This window comes from Dreissena polymorpha, chromosome 8 (genome assembly GCF_020536995.1).
Source record: "Dreissena polymorpha isolate Duluth1 chromosome 8, UMN_Dpol_1.0, whole genome shotgun sequence".
Lineage (NCBI taxonomy): Eukaryota > Metazoa > Mollusca > Bivalvia > Myida > Dreissenidae > Dreissena > Dreissena polymorpha.
The window spans coordinates 74,785,718-74,805,814 of record NC_068362.1 but is presented as its reverse complement, the minus strand read 5'-3'; the positions used below and the strand labels follow the sequence as shown (position 1 = coordinate 74,805,814).

At 37.5% G+C, this 20,097-nt stretch overlaps 1 protein-coding gene across 3 annotated transcripts in view; it reads left to right on the top strand.

Moving 5' to 3' along the window:
* LOC127841853 (zinc finger CCCH domain-containing protein 13-like) overlaps nt 1-18,462 on the top strand; it is a 56,378-nt gene extending 37,916 nt beyond the window's left edge. For 2 of the 3 annotated variants that reach the window (XM_052370979.1, XM_052370981.1), the window contains exons 2-9: nt 107-279; nt 5,220-5,573; nt 7,531-7,570; nt 8,770-8,832; nt 10,587-11,899; nt 12,409-12,441; nt 14,000-14,074; nt 14,438-18,462. In XM_052370979.1, coding sequence (XP_052226939.1) covers nt 107-279; nt 5,220-5,573; nt 7,531-7,570; nt 8,770-8,832; nt 10,587-11,899; nt 12,409-12,441; nt 14,000-14,074; nt 14,438-16,662 — 4,276 coding nt within the window. In that variant the 3' untranslated portion in view covers nt 16,663-18,462. The remainder of the gene's footprint in view (nt 1-106; nt 280-5,219; nt 5,574-7,530; nt 7,571-8,769; nt 8,833-10,586; nt 11,900-12,408; nt 12,442-13,999; nt 14,075-14,437) is intronic. The other variant, XM_052370980.1, reaches the window with a different exon arrangement.
* The last annotated feature ends 1,635 nt before the right edge of the window (nt 18,463-20,097 follow it).

Sequence of the window (20,097 nt, the reverse complement as noted above, 5' to 3'; positions counted from 1 at the left end):
TAACTTCATGTCAGGAAACATTGTTTGTCACTGAAGTGCCTTCAAAGACTGGTCTTAAAGTCCTTCAGTTATAGCATTAGTTGACCTAATATTGCATGTATTACAGATCGATCGACAATGAGCGCGTGATTCGGGGTCGCCCGGTAGACAGGCGCGGCGTTGGAGGCGACGGTCGTCCACCAGTACTTCCGGGAGTGCCCCCGAGACACGAAGCGCGACCGCGGGGCGCCGACAAAGCGAGGAGACTCCAGTCACTACCTTCTAAAAAGGAGGATCATGGTAAGATATATAGCTTAACTTAAGTAAACTTAGGGACTTTTCCATTTGATTTGACAATATGAAAATTATTATAAGTTATATAGTAGTTGAAGCTGTACCCACTTTTGGAGCTCTGATATCACGTAGCCGGCATGAAGTAACAAATCATAGGTTTCTGATTAGCATGCGAAAATGTAGTGAAGGAAGATCAATGAATTGATATGAATATGTCTTCTTTTCCTGCCATGGGAAGGGAAAAACATGTAACATTCACTCAATATAAGGTCGTCGTTTTATCCCATAAGTTACTCTACACGCTTTCGTGAAGTTATTAATGGCGCATTTCATTAATTAAGGTATTAAATTCGTATTCTAATACACATTATAGATATTATTAAATGAGCTTTATAAAATCTGATGATAATTTGACCGAAAAGTAACTGAACGAGTTATCATCCATTGGTGTGTTGACTGTTTCTCAATATGTATTAATCAACTACGTAATCAATATATAATTCATTTGTTGAAACCTTACCGGGAACTCATGGCGGTCATATTGAAGCGAGCGACAGGGTCCGTAATGGATCCATGCTAGGCTTTCCTGCTTTATTAACAAAGTCCTGAAGTTCCTTCCGTCCTTTTGTCGTACGATGAATTGTTATTCATTTAATTGACACTTAGTTACATAAATCTTCATATGCTCATTGGGTAAACTATGTCAGTCGTAAACAAACAAGAATGTCAGCGATTTATTTTACATAAAAACTGTATTTTTGACAAAAGTTTTAAATGTAAAAGATCTATGCAAAGCCTTGTTGCTTCATAACCCCCGATTGTATTTCCTCCCGTGCTTTGGTCGTTTGATAAATTCGTTTTTATTTCATTGACACGTTGTTTCATTGATCATTATGTGCTCTTTGTGTAAACTATGTCAGTCTTAAATAAAAATCAATGTCAAAGATTTATTTTATGGAAATCTGTATTGTTAACATGTTTACAATGTAATATATATCGTCGAATCATTTCAAGGCCGTCAAAATCAGGCTCTAATTTTATGACAATCTGTAGTGTGGGCATGTTTCCAATGTAATACCCCGGTATATATTGGTGAATCGATTCAAACCTTTCATAATCAAACTTCTAAAACGTTTTTATAAAAGTATATGTTGTAGTCATAACGCACTGTTTAATTCCACTTGTAATAGTAAATATTGGGATAAATGTTTTGAAATATCCAATATTTTGCGCAGTCTTATTATTGAATATATATTGCGTTTATCTGCTTTATGTGCTGTTGAAATTCACTTCATTAACTAATAATTGTTATTTTCCTAATGATACAAACGGTTTTAACCAAGCTTTAAGAGGATACTTTCTAAGCGTTTGACATAATATAAATGAAACATTTCAATTTCTATTACTTTCTGCAGACAATTATAACACAAACGCAAAAGTCTTTAGTTGCATAAAATATTATTGTTCGCACATTTTGATCTGTAGCAATGCTAAAGTTAGGACTTTATTGACGCAGTCATGTACACATATTCGGCTATACACATCGTTCCAATAAACAATTAAGTTTGTGATTAGCCGACGTGGTATCGAATAATATTCGTTTGAATGACCTTCCGGAAAGAGTATATGATTACTTAAAACAATTTACTTCTAAACTTATCAATACAGAGGAGGAAAATCAAAGAACAACAACGAACAAATTGAAAATTGCGTATAATACAGCCATTTAACTCAAAAACGGATTTGATGCATCCTTTAATGCATTAACATGTAAGATATCCTTTAATAAATGTGTTCACAAATTGCATATTGTAAACTCATAAATGTACTTATTCAAATCGCAAAAAAAGAATACAAATATGCACATATCTCTTGAACATATCGCCCAAGCGCATGTGCCAAGTCTACTGCAGATTGGTGTATCTGCTGCAAGTTTGTTTTATCGATGTACAGGGGTTCTACCACTTTTTAAATAAGCTCCCGACGACCCCATGCGTATGCTTATTCAGAAGTTATTAATTGAAAGTTAAGATAATCGATATATAATAAGGTTCTTTCCGGAAGAACCTGTTGAAGTGGGTTCGACCTGTGTTCAAATTATGTTCCCGGAAGATTTTTCCCTGTTTCCCTGGTTGTTTTGTTCGTTGCTAGGTCGTTAATACTGGAATAAAAAATTCAAACTCGTGCGACATTGGTACGAAAAAATGAAAATAATTCAGAGTTGTATGAGATTGACAATCAATTTATGAAACCGTTTTGTTTTGTGCGCACCAGTGATGTCTCTTTCGATTACAGTTGTGTAGTCGTGCCAAGAAGTACTAGTATAGTGTTTTAACCCATTTATGCCTAGTGGACTCTCCCATCCTTCTAAATTGGATCAATTTATTTCAATAATTAGGGATGTCTGGTATATTTATTTCTATATTCAAAATATTTCTTACAGAAATTCCTTTAGGCAAATAGCGTAGACCCTGATGAGACGCCGCATTATGCGGCGTCTCATCTGGGTCAACGCTGTTTTTGCAAAGGCCTTTTTTCCAGACGCTTGGCATAAATGGGTTAAAACATCGCCAACTTTTTGATATGATGGTATTTATAAACACTCAATTTGCCTATGGTTGTTTTTTTGTCGATGTTGCTGCACTGTGTTATGCAGTGTAGTGAGTGTACTGTCGTGACTCGCATTCGAATACAACGATATGTCGGGTGACATCAAATCAACTTCTCATATTTTGTTCATGCGGTCACCTTACATATTGTGACTTTCGTACAGGTGACAATTGAAATCCATTACTCTGAAATTGGAAATCTGAGAGCTGTTAACTTTCACTGCATAAATGAATGCCAATAAATGGAAAGAAAATGGCGGGTACTTTAACTGAATTCAATGCGTGCTTTATATAATAATATACACTAGATAATTGATCGTTGGTCCATATGTATGTTAACATTTATTTGTGCGTTGCTGATAAGCAGTCGGTTATATGGACTTTTTAACGAGGACAATCTTAGTTATATTGTGATTGATGATAAACAGTAAGTCCGTATTATATAGTACATTAAGTAAGCGGTCAAGAAAGTGTAAGATAGCTAGAGTAAAAAGACGTAGATTGTTGTAGTAAATAGACCTAGCTTGCTGTAGGAAATAGACGTAGATTGCTGAAGTAAATAGACGTAGATTGCTGTAGGAAATAGACGTAGATTGCCTTAGTAAATATACGTAGCTTGCTATTGAAAATAGACGTACATTGCTGTAGTAAATAGACGTAGCTTGCTGTAGTAAATAGACGGAGATTGCTGTAGTAAATAGACGTAGCTTGCATAGAAAATAGACGTATATTGCTGTAGTAACTAGACGTAGATTGCGGTAATAAATAGACGTGGATTGCTGTAGTACATAAACGTAGACTGCGGAAGTAAATAGAGGTAGATTTCTGTAGTAAATAGACGATCAGTCAGTTATTCTGACGTTGTGTCCATATAGACATGTTTCGGTTCTTCGATCAGTTCGTCGAGAAAGGCTGGTCAGATGGTCCCTGAGTCATATTGTCTGTCTACCTGACGCTAAACTATAAATAATAATTCTCATCCTGAGCGCATCAAAGTGCAATATAATTCTCTTAGCAACTCGGAACACTCTGATATAAAATCTGTTGTATACCAAAATGACGCAGCTTTAGCGGGAAAATAATAAATGATCTTGCCACCACCAGTGAGTTTCACTTTGTTGTCATGTTGCTACTTGTTAGGAAAATAGATTTCGATACAAGCGCTCTTATTGTAAGTCTGTCTAATTCGATACCCATCGTTCCGATATCTAAGCACTTGATCAGGTAGATAGATCTAAAGGAGTGTTAACTTCATTCAAACCCGATCAGAGGTGCCTTGAAGAACGTTAATAGTGCCCTATTGATTTCTGATAAATATATTTCTTTTGCGTTCACATATTTCATCCTGTAATTTTGTTTACTGATTATCGGTATCACTTAACGTTATCATTATTATCATTATTATCATTATTATTATTATTATTATTATTATTATTATTATTATTATTATTATTATTATTATTATTATTGTGATAATTATTATTATAACCAGATCAGAGGTGCCTTAAAGAACGTTATTAGTGCCCTATTGATTTCTAATATATGTATTTCTTTCGCGTTCACATAATTCATCCCGTAATTTTGTTTACTGATTATCGGTATAACTTAACGTTATCATTATTATTATTATTATTATTATTGTTATTATAATAATAATAATCATTATTATTATTAGTAGTAGTAGTAGTAGTAGAAGGAGAAGGAGTAGTAGTAGTAGTAGTAGTAGTAGTAGTAGTAGTAGTAGTAGTAGTAGTAGTAGTAGTAGTAGTAGTAGTAGTGGTAGTAGTAGTAGTAGTAGTAGTTGTAGTAGTAGTAGTAGTAGTAGTAGTAGTAGTAGTAGTAGTAGTAGTAGTAGTATCATTTGGTAGTAGGAAAATAAAAAGTAGTAATGTTATGTCATGTAGCTTTTCTTGTGGTGTTTTCGAGCAATATTTGTACGTACAAGTCATAATAATTTTTGGCTGGAAGATTTTTAAAAGTTCCATCGACTGAGGGTTAATTTTTCTTTTTTAAATTTACTTTCTAAATGCTAAAGCCTGTATTTATCTTTCTTTGGCCACTTGTTTATGTTTAGAATCATGATTTTCCCTTTCCATATTATTTCTCCTTTTTTGTGTATGTATATATTATATAAACACGTTGTGTAAGTATAACAATAGTTATTTGATCATTTAACACACATACTATACTTTTTTGTTATAACGCACCTGTGACTTTTAAAAGGCATGATTGCATTGGTATAGATTATTATTTTTAATTAAGTAATATTTGGAGAGCTAGCTGTGAAGAAAATGATCGAGAAAACAATTTGTATTATTTCCGTATTAACTATTTTAGTATCGCAAGTGGATGACAGAACAGTAACGTCGGCGCCGTCGAAAGAGCATCCCCCGACGGAAGTGCCTCTACCAAAAGTGAACAATCTCATTAGTAAGGAAGACACGCCAGGAGCCAGCGACCGAAAGCCGAGTCCTGAGCGCCAAAAGCCGAACGCGACACCGGCGCCTACCATGCGGCCTAAAGAACATAAGGAGGATCGTACGTTGCCACCGGCCGTGGAAACATCGAAACCGACGGATCGTGGCGCAGAGAGGCATGGGGAGCGGGTAGTCGTCAAGCCGGCACCTGCAACCGGCGCCGACAACACTAAAGCGTCGGAGGAAAGGGATAGAAAACCGGCCCAACTTCCAGGTATATGTTGTTTACTTTATCTTATTTGTTTTACAGGTTGTATTTATTAAAGTGATATTATGCGCAGTTTTCGCTGTTGAATTGAGCTGAAAAGAATTAACAGGTCAAAAGAGTTAGTTAAAATGTGGTAACTGACCAATTATTTGCAACTCATCTTGCTACCAGTTGTTTATAAAAAAATGAATATTATATTCGATATTTTACATGACTGTCCCAGTCCTCGAAGCCGTTCGTGTGTCGAATGAATAGATATCTTTGCAGGAACTTAAAATGTCCCGTAAAACAAAATTGTGTCTTATGAACGAATCTTCACTAAAACTAAATTTAGATTCACATCGTACATGCATGATCAGTTGTCAAACGAAAGTACGGTTGATATTCAAATACATTATTTCAGTTTCCGGAATATATCTCTTCTTAGTTAATTGATACTATGACAATAACAGTTATGCGCACCATTCACAAAAACGCTTGACGTTGGATTGAATTTCCAAACCACTGATATAACTTATGCAGGTGTAGCCTTGCAATGGCTCAATTACACCTTTACTTATTTGTTCCGCCTGAAAATAGAACAAACTTACTTTTGTTAAAAATGATTGTTTAATGATCACAATATCAAATTTTTACAATCGAGTGTGTGATATTTATATTTTGCTGTTAGTATAGCCTTCACTTTTGGGGTAGCGTAACTTTTCAATATTCCCCATAGTTTTGAAAAGCGATAATTGCCGATTTCAATCGAAAAGAAACTACCGCACAAAAGGCGAAACGTTTTTCACTTCAAGATATAATTGTGCAATTCTTTCACATCAATGGTGTGATCAGTTAATTGCAGTAACTTTCGCTACACTTATGGACTATTCTGAAGTTTTATTTTTTTCTACGCTTTGTCATTTAATCAGAAATATTTATTTTTGCGATTGAGTTCTTTAAGTGGTCACATACTTCACAAATCATCAAAACAAACAAGATCGACAAACATATGAGTAACACAAAAAGTGGCAGTCAGTAATTGCTATCCATATTGCCATAGGAAACGCGACATAATTAGTGCAAGTACGGTTGATATAATCGTATTGAAGTCTACTAACGGGTTTCAGAAATCTATTTAACAGTGTTTTCTGACTCGAGCCGTGAAAAAATGTTTGGAATTTCTGCTCAACTTGTAAATAGATCTATGTTTTACAATTTAATATTAAGATGATAGGAGCTTTGACTTAATTGTCGATAATATTCGTATCAAATGTGCATCATGAACTTTTGAAACAAAAGATCACAATGATATAAGACGATGTGATATGTGTACGGGAAATATGGGTATTACATTTTCGTTTTGGTCTACTGCGCATTACATATTTTTTTACAGATGCGCTGTTTAGAGACAGTGCACTCTGTGCTCATCGTGATCAAAACATTAATTACAATCAGTAATTAAGGTAATTTATGCTGACAATTGCAGCAGGGGACACTCAAATTTAATATGCAACAAGTTTGTCTAAAGAATAGAAGAATAGTTCGTAAAGTGGATTATGTTGATGTTTCGTGTTTATAAGTGAAGTTTTTTTCTTAAAAATATTTGTGCTAGATAATTATATTAGCAACAAACGCATATCAGAATGGGACTATTTTGCTAAAAGCAATTGTTTCAAAATAAATTAAAAACGGATTTCGAAGCATTACTATAGACCATTATGTCACATTTCATTTAATGAAATGAACGACGAGTTTTCATTAGCACAGTTTCCGACGAGATACGTTAGGCGGAACCGGCAATTGGAACCGGAAATAGTTACGTATCGCTCCCCGCACCGACACCCCAGTTACAATGTAAACAAGGTGCGGTATAGCCGCTACCACTCTGACGACCGGATGTTGTCGACGCAGTCGCAGGACCTCTTCAATGACGTGATACTCTTCGAGGAGGGAATTGAATCTTTACGTGTTAAAATTTCAGGTGTGGCGGGTCGTAGTACACAGGAGGAGGACCGGAAACGGTGAGAATATACATATATAATTTAAGTTGTTACAATGCGTATGTTTTCTTCCTTGTTATTTGATGATCCTCTCCTCTTCTTTTGCATTGAGCTGTTTTTCTAATTCTTCAGTTTTCTTTTTCTGATTTTCTTCCCTTTCTTCATCATTGTGTGCACCATAATCACCACCATCATCGTCATCCTCTTTCTTCTTCTTCTTCTTCTTCTTCTTCTTCTTCTTCTTCTTCTTCTTCTTCTTCTTCTTCTTCTTCTTCTTCTTCTTCTTCTTCTTCATCTTCTTCTTCTTCATCTTCTTCTTCTTCATCTTCTTCTTCTTCTTCTTCTTCTACTTTTACAATTTTCCTCCCGTTTTTATTGGCTACTGTTTGCATCTTATCTTTTTCTTCGTATTAATGATTCCCCTATATTTTTGCTGATTGTTTCTTCAGTTTTTTAAATCGTCGTCGCCTTTTTTCGTCAGGTTATTCATCATAATCTCTTACCTCGCCTTCAGTTACCTTTAACAAAACCTTATTTAAAAAAAAATAGTGATCGTTTTGCAGAGGTATATAAGTCCGATGTACGTTAGGCATGATCATATTTTTATATCGCATGTTTGTTGTTGTTGTTGTTTCAATACAAAGGCAAAGATGAGTATTACACTCTTTTAACCTTCTAGATTCTCCATTAAGTGCTCGTTATTCTACAATATATATCAACTCCTAGGTAAAGCCAAAGTTAATGTTGATAAGTTTATTATGTGTCTTGACCTCGGAACAAGGTTTTACAGATAAACGATAATACGCAGCCTTATGGATTGACTGGGATGTTAAATTAATTGCTTAAATTACATCGTTCTCGTTAGATATACCGCTAAGATATACAAGAAAAGATAAATATTGTATATCCGGTTTCACACAATTTAACTAGTTGGATGATCAAAGCGCTGAAAGTACTGTCGAAGAGGACGACAAAAATGGATTCAATATCCAAATTAAGAACGGTATCTAAACACAAATGCAGTTGTTTCCCCACGAAGTAACTTTACAATGCTGATAATTACTTACCTGCAACAAGGCAATAATAGACTTCTGAAAGTTGTAAAAATATATTAATAAATAATTATTCGTCAGAAATATGTCAGAACAATTAACGGGTCAATGTCGGATATAAGGCATGCCCCATGGGTATAATGAACTGATACCTGTTGTTGTTTTCAGTATAGAGAAATTCACCGGTTCCGAAGTTAGCGACGGGACCAACGCGTCAACCAACAAGTACAGGTACTGTGGCGTGTGTATATAATTTATGTTATCGAGTGCGTCTGGACGATTTTCTCATATGACATTCACCCCATAGAAGACTTGTTTGTTTGGTAACTAGGGATAGTGCGAGATACAGGTGACGCCTCGTACCGAAGACGACCATGGGTTTCAGTGACCGGTACGAAGCATTTTGTACACATCATATCTGTTTAACGTCTGATGCAAACGACGATTTATTAGGGAACGGCTGAGCGGGGATCGAACTTGTGCCCCTGAGTATTGGCGCCTGTGTTAGACTAGACTACGGATAAGCTAATATTTACAGTGGCGAGGCCTTGATGCATCATTTAATTAAGATACCAAGCAAAATTGTAAACAATGAACCCTTCCGTGGTCGATAGAAGTGCGTTTTCACGTAAGAGAGTGAATGTACCGATATGTGTATAACGGAATTTACGGAGTCCGTCCGCGCCCGAGGCTGCATTATGTGACGATTCGGATATTGTCCAAGCACTCCTATAGCTAATATAACAAGCCTAAGGCTGATATGAAACGCTCTCAAGTCCGTTTTCTTGGTGTCTATCGAGAAGATCTAAAGAGCGCTCCCACAAGCACTCTTATGCCTAATCAACCTAATAGACTCACGAAGTTGGTGTGAATGCACAATTATTCAACATTTTCCAGACGTTTTTTTACTGAAAATCATTCATAGTTGGTCCTTAAGAGTTTCCTTTATCAAACCAAGACAACGTATCTCTATTGAGGTTGTCATTAAAACGCTTGTTTCCCCACTTGCGTTAAGCCAAAGTTGTAAGCGTATTGCTGCTTTGTTGTGTTTGTGTAAACACATTAAACTCAGTTTCATCATGTATACTAACTCGAGCTTCAACAAGTAATTTAGAAAATTTGAAAGTTATGGCTTTTTTATCGATACATTTCGTGAATATTTATAATTAAACGCTCTTTTCCGAAAAAATACGTGTATTATAAACGTAACAGATTTTGTATATTTAACATCATTTTCACTTCCTAACCAAAAATACGAATAGCCTTTTAGTGTGTTGATATTGTTCCGCAAATTTGACCAATCCGTCCAATAATTCAATGCATTCCGGTTTAATAACCTGAAACCATAAACATCGGTATGCGTTCCGCAATTATTAGGCGAGAAAATCAATGGACGGCACCGTTGATATCAATTTGGATTAGCAGGATTGCAATAAAGACATAGTTGATTACAAAAGTTGATACGGCACACTCATGGGTGCGTAAGGTTGTAAACAGTTTCTACCTAGGAAGTAATTGTAAATCACAGTTCTCTAAGCAGTTGATAGATTCTGAGGCACTTTATCTTTCCCAACTGTGTATACGGGACTGTATCACTTTAAAAACAATGTGTATACGTATGATAATCAATTTTCAATTTAAATTTATTTTATCAGTAAATATTAACAGCAAACTAGCCAACCTGTCACATATATATTTTACAAAACTGCGATTGCTTTCCAAACCACTTGTATGTATTACGTTAGATTAGATATACACTACTTATATTTGTATTATTTATAACTCTTCATATGATCTTTGATAGGTGTATTATAACATGGTTAAGTCTGACGATGCACTATGCATAAGTCGTAATAAATTTATTTTCCGTTCCGTTCTGTTCTGTTCTTTCGTATGTTCTTAATTGTAATTACATAAACAATGAAGTAAAAGGTGATAATGCAATATTGATGACGATAATGACGTTAACATAACTCTTTTTGCAGACCGACGCGGACCCACTTGCCATCAGACGACCATGGACCCTCCGGTGTGCACACCTTGCCGGCGGTCTCTATCGACCCAGAGCCACGCCGGAAATCGCCTGAGCCGGATATTCGGCAGAAAGTTGCGATGGATCTGAAACGAAAGGAGGCAGCATTGAAGGAAAAACAACTGGAAGAAGAAAAAGAGGATCGTCGCGTACGTGAACGTCAAACCTCGCCGAGGCGAGACAAACATGTGGACGTTTTACCTATGCGCAATCCATCTAACAAAACTGAAAACAGTGTAGTGGCAAGGAAATCAGAAAAGTCGTCGGTGAACACTGCGGCGCCGTCGAATAAATCCAACAAATCTAAGACTTCCGTGGAGATATCGCTTTATCCGGCCGGCGAGATGTCGGACCGGAAGCGGCGCGAGGTGACGATCATGGACCCTAAAGCGATGCAGAAATACAGCGAGGAGAGTGAAAATGAGATAGACGATGAAGCGTTCATGCACGAGTACGAGTACAAACATAACGTGGATACAACTGAGAAGACATTTAACGAAATGACGGACGAAGAGAAAATAGAGTATTTTAGAGACACGTTAAAAATGCGACCGGAGCAAATACGCGAGTTGACGTTCCACCCCCGTGTCACCGAGCCTAAGACCATCCACCGTGCGTACACCGGGGTGGAGACCGGAAACTGGCGTTCCAGTCGCAGGACCCTCGCTCTTCGGCCGAAGTCCCGGAAGGTAAACGTGTACAAGAAAGTGCGGACGCTGGCGCCGGCGCAGCGCAAGGCGTACGTCCACAGTCGTCTCCAGGGGGTCGTGTACAGGCACATCAACGAGGTGTATGGGGCCTCCCCTCGCGAGGAACGCGAGAAGAGATTCTTCGAGAAGCTCACCAAGGTACAGATGGACGAACTGCAGCATAGGTACGAGATGCTTGCCGACCGCGAACAACGAAAGTTCGAGGCGAAGTTACGTCAACGCGATCAGCTAAAACGTTTACGAAATAAATTCGAAGAAGATTCATGGCGACGGTTTATGACGCAGTACGTGACGCGGAAGGTGGTGGAGGCTGAGTATAAGAACAGAGAGGATTATGGGCTACCGTCTGACCTACGGCGAATGTCACTGCACACGAACTTGAGTCCCAATAGCCGCCACCAGTACACGTTAACGCCACGGCGTCGTCAGAAAATGAACGTAAAGAAATTCTCCAACCTGTTCCGATACAACGTCGGGCCAGAATATCGACCTAGCGGGAAGCCGTTGAAATTTGAGGGCTTCGACACGGTGTACATAGACACCGAGGATGAAAACGGTGAGTTAAAATTTGTTCACCCATATGGTGTATGCGAAACGTTTTGATAATATTTAACGTGCAACCTTGTTAGAGGGAAACTGTGAGTATTGACGTTTATCAGCCCTTCTGCGCCAGAGGCTGCATTATGTGAGGACCCGGAGTATGTCCCAGCACTCCTGCCTAATTAACGTACTAGACTCACGAATTAAGGGATAAACAGTTTCAGCGTTAGTATTGTCAGACTCTACTACTAATATTGATAAAGAATTATTACCTGCTTTTCATCATTCTTTGATTTGTGTGTGTAATCAATGATGATCGTCATTCTGTATTGATTTACAATACCAGGTCAAGTGGCGGGATGCACACACTAAAATAAGCAACAAAACAAACACAATAGTCAAAAATATATAACCGATAAATGATTATTGTGTTGGACATTGCTCGACAAAGTATACATTCAAAGATATTTATCTATAAGCGTGTTTTATTGCAATGAATTATTCCTGACGGCTATATATTCACAGCTGATGAGCCACAGTACGATACACACGACACAGGTTTGTTGAAGGTGTCTTTGGGTGTCTTTCGGTAGTTTGCTGTTCTGGTGGCGTTATGATTTTTACTAAACTGTCGTACAGCATATGTGACTCTGCATTTGTCTTTTCCTTGGTCTGATTGTCCAAAGCTTTGATTTGTGGCGGATTCTGACAGGATCGTACAACGCTGTGTCTCTGTATAACCACTACATAACTAGTGAACTCCGTGGTTGACTGGCGAGCGTCCGAAGTTTAACAGTTTAGGCTTGACTCCGCTCTTTATACTAATACAAATCTCGCTCGTAGCATGGGAGATAAGTAGATGGTTTTCATGTGGTCTTAGAAAGTATCATATTATCCCCCTTGTTGGTTTAGAACTTTGGGCCGTTCACTATGACTGTCAGCATAAAGATAAAGCAGAATAAGTAAAATGCTAATTTTTACGTATTGCGTCAAAGGTGTACAAAATCTGTCATTTACACATTCGGATACATTAAAAGAAACATCTTGTTACGTATAATAATATTCTTCATTTTGTTAACATTTTCTTACTTATTTTAGATGTACTACTAAACTTTGGATTGCGGCTATTACTAACACCAACCGTTATGACGTGTGCGTATTTGCTATATTGCGCTCTATAGTGCATTGTATTAAAAGTTTGTATTGCTCTAAGCAAATGTGTGCTTGTAATTCCGGATACATTTTTGAACCATTTTGAATACACGTGCAAGTGATTTACAATGTAGTGCAGAAAGGCGGTGGCGTTATCGCTTTAAATTTATTTCTACTTTAAACTTCATTAGAAAAAGAAGAATAAGATATATTGCTAAATTATGAAATAAAATATTCAATAATAAGACGAGATTTTTGCTGTCTTACCCTCGTTGTTGGACATGTATAACTAGAATGTTACTAACTTACATTGTTAAAGTAGGTAACTCTTCTAGCAATTAAAATGCTTTTAAAATGTAAAACACTGTATTGTATTTACTGTGTACGCAATTGTTAAATGGTGGCCATATATGTTAAATATGATTTAAAAATCGTATACTTATATTTGGTCCACAAGTCATTACAAAAGTTACGTCTTTGTACGGTTTTGTCTTTATATACGGCCATATACTATTCCAATCATGAGTTTCAAGGTAAATGACAACTTTAATGGATATACACTTGAAAACCGACTAGATCCACAATCATCATCATCATCATCATCATTATCATCATCATTATCATCATTATCATCATCATCATCATCATCATCATCATCATCATCATCATCATCATCATCATCATCATCATCATCATCTTGTAATACATATAACATGACTAAGGCGAGGATCTTAATATTAATGTAATACAGTATTACATGATTAGTTCTAAAATACAGTTGTTCTAAACGGTGTGTTTTCTTGATATGCACGCGCTGCTGCGTTGCACGATTTACTTGACAGGTGTGAAAACCATTTGAATAAGCATCGATCATCTACCATTTGAAACCATCTCAGAAACCAATATATATATATTCAGACGCGTTCTATTGGATCCTCTACAGTGTAGTCGTTCTCATTTTCAGGAAAGCCCAAGAAGAAGAAGAAGACGAACGTGGCCGCGCTCATGAGGGAAGCACAACGCATTCTTGACCAGTCAGGTAGCGGTGTTATGGTTAAACATTTCAATGTATTAAAATTAAAAAAATATGACTTTATCGACGTGGGTTAATCTTCTTGAACTTCACTCATTTGAGATATTTCATGGGTTGATGTGCATTCTTAATGGACATACGTCTTCCGCTACGTAGTATACGCTGTGGTGCAAAGAACGATAATGGCAGTTTTACGTGCTACGTTAGTGTGATGTCCATTTACAAACATCTGGATACAAACACATGTTTTATGATAAATTCTTGTTGAATTTTATACTAATGACCATGGATATGTTACAGTTACATATTGCTGATTACTTCCACACTATCCAAACCGAATGAGTAATAATAGTTTTGATAACATTTCAGACAATGATGATACGGATATTGAGGAGCCGGAAGTACGTGAGCGACCGAAGGAGCGGCGCCATTACCACAGCCGACCCCATCACAGGCGGTCCCGCGACGTCCACCACGTAAGAGACGATAAATCAAGCGTCACCGTGACCACGACAAAGTCCAGCGTGCGAAACACGCGTAAGCAACCGCCCAAGACTATTAAAGACTTGATATCGCAGCGCAAGAACCGCTACCAGGCTACGTCCTTCAGTGCAATGAAAGAGGACCTATTGAAGGATAGTGTGTCGTTGAATAAGAGTGAACAATTGCGAAAGTTCAGTGATAACAATTCTAATATAAATAAATATTCACCTAAGCTTTCTGATAGCGGGTATTCTTCGAAACAGATAGACAGTGCAGCAAGTTCTAGTATCGCTCGCCCTGTAGATAGGGGCATGCGGACACCGCCGGATTCGCCAGTCCCAGCGCCTTCCCGGTCGCACGTTTCAAAAACATATGTGACTACTACGGTTGTACAAACTACGCAGAAATCAGAAACACCGAAGGAAATTGACGTTACCAGCACGGTAAGCAGGTGGAAAGTTGACGCTGGTAATGTGTTTTTGGATCACGCCGAGACCCAAATGGCATTAGACACCGCTAGGGATAAGAAATACCACGACATCAAAAATGCAAAGCAACCTAGTAGAGCGCCGAGTAGAATCTCTAAGGCATCAGTTAGGCATGACACAACAGTTGTTACCGAATCAACCACGAAGGAACACACTCGTGATACCAAACCAAGAGCTCCCTCTCGATTCAGTGTCAAGGACCCACCGTCCAATCAAGACGCTCAACAGCGTTCGAGAGCGCCCTCGCGCAATGAAGGCGTCGTGAAAAATGTCACATCGACAACAACCGAAATCACCTCGACATCAACAACCACTGTCACGCCGCTTAATACCTCCAACACATCTCAGCTGCAGCGGAAACCTTCCAGAACCAGCATCGTACCGTCAGAAACGACACCTAAGCCAACTATCTCCACGGGGTCGCAACAAACATTTCGACAAGAGCCCAGTCCATCTTCAGGATCCGTATTCCTCACGCAGACAGTGGAATCTGGTGATCCCACGGCCGATAAATCAAAGCAGCAAAATGGTATGACCGATGATTCAAAACTGAGGCATCAGTCTCCCGTACACGCATCACAAGAAACTCCCAATCGGGACGGAAGAACCTCGGTCGTAGCTGGTTCTCAATACATGAAGACATCGAACATTCCGGTTTCCAGGGACACTCCTATGGTGCCTAAGGTTTCGCCTGAAAATAACAAAACACCAGAGAAAACCACTGAATCCTCAATCAATGGGACAAGAAGCAAATCACCCGAGAAACCGACGAAGCCCGTGATGAACGGACACGCTTCTCCTACACGGCGTGATCCGAATGATCACCGAGATGCGTCACAGCCGAAGGTTACTAAGTCCATTAACGTTTCTGAAAATATTGTTGAGCGGCATATTGATAGAAACAACAGAGATGTGTCTAAGAATGTGCATCCTGGAAAAGTGCGCAAAGCGCCAGTCAAATCTGGTGAAACACACTTGGACATGCAACATAATGACTTGTTGTCTACGCGCAAATTCGATCTTCATGATCGCACAAAACAGAACGAAACGCCGAAACTAAAACGAAAGCGCGTTAGTGGAGCAGACAAGAAGACCACTCGCTCGTCTAGGACGCCTACGCGTAATGGTAACGAAGCTAACGGCGATATCACGATGAGACGCGAGGACTATGAAAACCAAGTGCAACCGAAACGGCCACAAAGAAAGACCTCGAAGAGTCCGTCCAACCGGAAGCGCTCAACGTCGCGGGGCCGCGGAGACCGGAAGAGGTCCCTTTCGAGGGACAGACAGAGGAAGAGATATGTCTCTAAGGAACGAAGGAAATCCACAAGGACGCCGTCTAGGTTCCCGGATATCGAAAACGGAACCCGTGTCTCGGTCAATAGAAACGTCAAAGAGGACGTGCATGAAACCGAAAAGTCTGTGACACCTAAACCTGAGAACCGATGGAGAGATTTGGTGAATAAGTATACGCGACAGCCGAGTCCGAAGATCGGTAAAACAGATGACAGATCTTTGCTAGACGCGAACTTAGAGTCAGATGATGACGATGAAGACATTTTCACGCGGATGACTAAGCGATACAATCTACGAGTTAACAGTGACTCTGAGGAGGACGTGTAGAAGGTATTTACAAACAATTAAGACTGAACACAAACTAATAACTGAATGCTATTTAGGAGGGTTATTATTTAACATCCACTTAATCGCGATATTATTTTTGGTAGCATGTAATGTGTATATATGACACGGCATTAGTTAAAAAGGAGTCCATATAAGAGACAAACAATTAAACGTAACTGTACATACTCCAAATGCACAATATTATTATCGCAACACCATGGCTCCAAGAAACTTCCAATTTTAATTTATAAAGCAAATTATTCAGTGAGGCACAGTGAATATAACTCTCCTTATTGAGATATGTATTTTATTGAAAAGTGCTGTTTTTATTATTTATTTACAATATTTACGTATGCTATTCCTGTTCAGAACAACGCATGTATGCATGTTTATTTGTGTCAATTGTTATATTTTAGTTCATTAAATTTAATGACTAGCTTACTCTATATTCTTTATTTACAAAATATTTGTGATATTAAGTTTGATAGTATACGGACATTAACTGTCTCAATCGTAAATATAAGTTAGCCGCTCTGGGAAAACCGGGCTTAATGTATGTGCATAAAGTATCGTCCCGGATTAGCCGGTGCCGTCCTTACGGCTAGTCAGGGACGACACCTTTTGCTTTTATGGAATATTTCGTCCAAAAGATTTTTTCGAAGTGAACAAAGTGTCAATGTGTAAAGTGTCGTCCCTAATTAGCGTGTGTTGGCTGCACAGGCTAATCTGGGAGGACACTTTACACATGTGCATTAAGCCAGTTTTCTCAGAGGGCATATATATTGTATTGGTCATTAAAGAGTACATAACGATAACAACGCAGTCAGTAACTTCTCTTCATATTGTTTTTTTACATAATATTGTTCGTATTATCATATACTTTAATTTAGCATTTTTAAATTGTTATAAATCCATGTACATATCGTTTCCAATCATTTAAATTAAGCGACCTTATTGAATAGTTATACAATATACTTCATATTTAAACCATCGATTGTTGCTCTTAGATGAACGTTGTGCCCAAAGTTCTACATCGTTAACTTCCTACATAACTAATTATAATTCAGTAAAATTTTGTTAAAGGTTTAAAAATACCTCATAGTTACGAACAAAGTTGCCACTAACCTGTGTCCCTTCCCGTCCTTTTCCTTTGATCATTTATTCGTTAAACCTACTGATGGTAGATTTCAAATGGTTAATGAATGCATGTTATTTTGTATCATTCACATTGTACATGTATTATTTATTCACTAGATTCTGCTGCATAATATACAGTATTTGACATATGAGTCGGCATTCTATCTGTAATGAGGCACGCAGTCTTAAATAGCAGCACAAAAAGTTTTTAACCCAATTATGCGTAGCGTCTAGAAAAAAGGCCTTGGCAAACAACGTAGACCCAGATGAGACGCCGCATTATGCGGCGTCTCATCAGGGTCTGCGCTGTTTGCTTAAAGAAAATGTCTGTAAGAAATATTTTAAATATAGAAATAAATATACTAGACATCCATAATTTTGGAAATAAATTGATCCAATTTAGAAGGATGGGAGAGTCCACTAGGCATAAATGGGTTAAAAACACACCCATACACACTCACCTAATGATCATATTTATGATGTATTGCAAGATTTTTGTTTGATAGTAACATGGAAAATACATAACTACATTCTCTCACATGGATATTTATGCAAATTGCAACATATTATATTTTATATAGTTTTATTTATTATATATAGTTTGTGATAAATTTATTATTGTGGATTATTGTGAACTGTTGATTTATAATGTATATTTTAAGTATTAATAAAGTATATGTCTACAACAATTGCTTTCCTTAGTGTTTTTATGCCGGACCCGACTGGAAAATGGTTCAGTGTTTAGGACACCAGAATAGCAAAATGTATCGTAAAGGAAATCTTACGGGAGAAAAACATCCCCAGTCAGTGTTGGACAGGTAACGACTCGTGAGTTATAGACAATTGCATATGCAACGTTTTTTGAAATAGAAACCACATTACGCACAGTACATCTCGCAGCAATAATACAACTTCCGGCCGGTTGTCCGCAGTCCGCAGTGATCGTCGCATAAGGACACCGCGGCCAGAATTTAACCCAAGAAAATAACACAGCATACAGTCGATCACTATGCTCTAGATTATTTTACATCAAAACTTAAATTTCAATTTTATATTTATATAACAATAAGTTTACACGTATGACATACACACAACTAAATCTCAGCTGCGTCTTTATACAGTCAATTGTAATGAACATTTGTGACAATGCTACGCATTACTTTGGAAGGCAATTTAATTAAATTCACATCCAATAATGAAGAAATGACGGTAAAAATATTGTAAATGCGAAAAAAACGTTATTTGCCATGGCCGATATATGTGCTCACTACGATGAAAATACACGAAAATACCGTTTTGTTATCGTGGTTTTCATGGATAGGCCTAGCTAAACAGCAAAAAATATATTTCTCTTTAACAATTAGCTTAGACTTATTGGTCGCATTTTTAACAATCGAAAAGACAAATGTTGGTTTAGAATCGACTTACTTCTTAGGCCATCTGTAAATGAAAAAATGCATATGCAGACTTGTTTCAGTTCACATTCATATATACGCGCTCATTGCTTAATTTGCTCGATATTTACCAAACTCGGTTCAGAAACATACGTTCATTATGCTTTTTGGAATTAAATGTTCATATTTACCTTAACAGCGGAATTAATGCAATTGGAACTAATCCGTAACAAATACAAGGCGATTACGCTTTTCAAGCTCGACTCCGTTACCCTTGAGTATTCGGTCAACAAATAATGTCCCTGTGCGTAGACTTAATATTATCGTTTAATCGTACACTTTATTATTAAGTCGAATTTTTTAACAACAAAGGAAAAGCTAATGTTTAATGAACTTATCTGCAGAATAGTTGTGGGGATATTACCGACATGACAGGTAAATATACATTGACTGTAACTATTAGACGTATATATGATTATTGGTATAAACATATACTGCGATGCTATTCGCTATTGATGGTTTTAACAACTTGCACAGACAATATGTTTCGCTATTGTTGATTTTAACAACTTGCACAGACAATATGTTTCGCTTTTGTTGGTTTTAACAACTTGCACAGACAATATGTTTCGCTATTGTTGGTTTAACAAATGTACACAGACCATGCGTTTCGCTATTGTTGGTTTTACTAACATACACGTAAAATGTGTTGCTGTCATGTTCCTTGTTACAAAGTCACACAAATTCCCGGTTATGTTGGTCGTCACAGAGACGAACGTAACTTGGTCTTGCTAGTTTAAAAAAAAAAGATACACAGACGATGTATTGTTTTGTCTTGTAGTTTGTAACAGAAAACCCCAGACAATATGTCTATTCCATTATAGCTTTTACAAAGAGATACATG